Source organism: Sinocyclocheilus rhinocerous, unplaced genomic scaffold (assembly GCF_001515625.1).
Source record: "Sinocyclocheilus rhinocerous isolate Xijiao unplaced genomic scaffold, SAMN03320098_v1.1 scaffold4532, whole genome shotgun sequence".
Classification (NCBI taxonomy): Eukaryota; Metazoa; Chordata; class Actinopteri; order Cypriniformes; family Cyprinidae; genus Sinocyclocheilus; species Sinocyclocheilus rhinocerous.
The window spans coordinates 76,952-78,493 of record NW_015661403.1 but is presented as its reverse complement, the minus strand read 5'-3'; the positions used below and the strand labels follow the sequence as shown (position 1 = coordinate 78,493).

The window sequence follows — 1,542 nt, the reverse complement described above, 5'->3', positions numbered from 1 at the left end:
GTGTGTGTGTGTGTGTGTGTGTTCAGTTATCGACGCCCAGTTTAGAAAAGCCCTGACGAACTTCATGGAGCTCATCAATCTTCCCGTCCAGAACGTCCATGAACTTCTTGAGCTCGGTCTTCATGTTCTTCTGCTTGTGCTGACTGTCGTCGATCTCGCTCTGCAGGAGCGTCATCTTCTCGCTCTGGTCTCTGCTGGCCGTTTCTGCAGCCTGTAAAACATCAGCAGCATCAGTAAACCTCGCAAACAACATGCAGAACTGAAGATTCACACTGACACGACGAGCATTTATATCATTCTAACAGCATGACTATTCCTGGCGTGAGGTCAAAGTTCAGCGCGGTAAACAGAGACAGTCGTCTAAAGTTCGGCTGGAATGTGAAGCTGAAGAAAATAACACATCTCTAAATACAGCTCAGCGTTTGTGTTCGCTTCTATTTACACAATTATGATTTTTCCCTCTTAAACTCCAAAAAACAGATTCAACGATTTTTTAAATCTTCATCACGTGTTTCCAGACATCTCAGCTTCAAGATGTTTTAATAAAGCAGATATTGCTATTCTTGGCTTTTTCTAGTAAGTTGCTGCTTCTGAATCCACTCATCAACGATTATGACGCACATCCAGAGCAACAAACACTGACCCCATCTGAAAGATATTTCTGTATGTTTAATCAGTTATTTAGCATTTGCAGAGCTGATCTTTTGATGTTTCTCCAACATTCTGTTTTGGGTTTGTTTTAAATGTTTAACACTAGATATTCTGTGCATACAGCTGAACATACAGACTGTAAATTGATTTATACTGACAGAACATACAGCACTTGCATAGTGAAATAGTGATTACAAACATTAGGTTTACATGAGCAGACACAGCCTTCATCTGCACGTGTGTATGTGACAAAGAATAATCCAGTATTTTCAAACGCAGATGCGGATTAACGTGTGCAGACCCCAAACTACAATCACATCACCTGGATCTGTTAGTAAAACAAAAACCAGACTGATTTCAGCTGGACTAAAGCGTTTACATGACATCTGAAAAAGGTATTTTACTGCTTTAGTCTGATTGAAACTCAACTTCAGCAAACACCAAACAACTTCATTCAGACTCAAAGACGAGCAGAAGTGAGGATTCTCAGCGGAGGAACGAGCTGTGTATGATCCGCGACTGAGGTCTGTTTGAAGAATGCGTGTTTGTTGTTGTTCACCTGTAGTTTGGCCGTGACACTTTCACATTTGGCCATGAGCTGCGGGATGGTTTCTGCCTGTTTGCGCAGATCCTCCAGCTCCTGAAAAACACCATCAAACGTGTGTGAGTGCAGTCGTGACAGGAGAACACGGCAGGTGCACGCGAGTGTGTGTGTGTGTGTGTGTGTGTGTGTGTGAGAGTGTGTGTGCGAGTGTGTGTCTGTGTGTGTGTGAGTGCAGTCGTGACAGGAGAACACGGCAGGTGCACGTGAGTGTGTGTGTGTGTGTGTGAGAGAGAGTGTGTGTGCGAGTGTGTCTGTGTGTGTGTGAGTGCAGTCATGACAGAAGAACA

The 1,542-nt window shown here is 43.6% G+C and overlaps 1 protein-coding gene across 1 annotated transcript in view; it reads right to left on the bottom strand.

Moving 5' to 3' along the window:
* The window catches only part of homer2 (homer scaffold protein 2), a 21,952-nt gene that overhangs the window by 13,633 nt on the left and 6,777 nt on the right, over positions 1 to 1,542 (bottom strand). Inside the window, exons 6-7 of the mRNA XM_016535878.1 lie at positions 1,211 to 1,291; positions 1 to 211 (exon numbers count right to left, since the gene is read on the bottom strand). Coding sequence (XP_016391364.1) covers positions 23 to 211; positions 1,211 to 1,291 — 270 coding nt within the window. The 3' untranslated portion in view covers positions 1 to 22. The remainder of the gene's footprint in view (positions 212 to 1,210; positions 1,292 to 1,542) is intronic.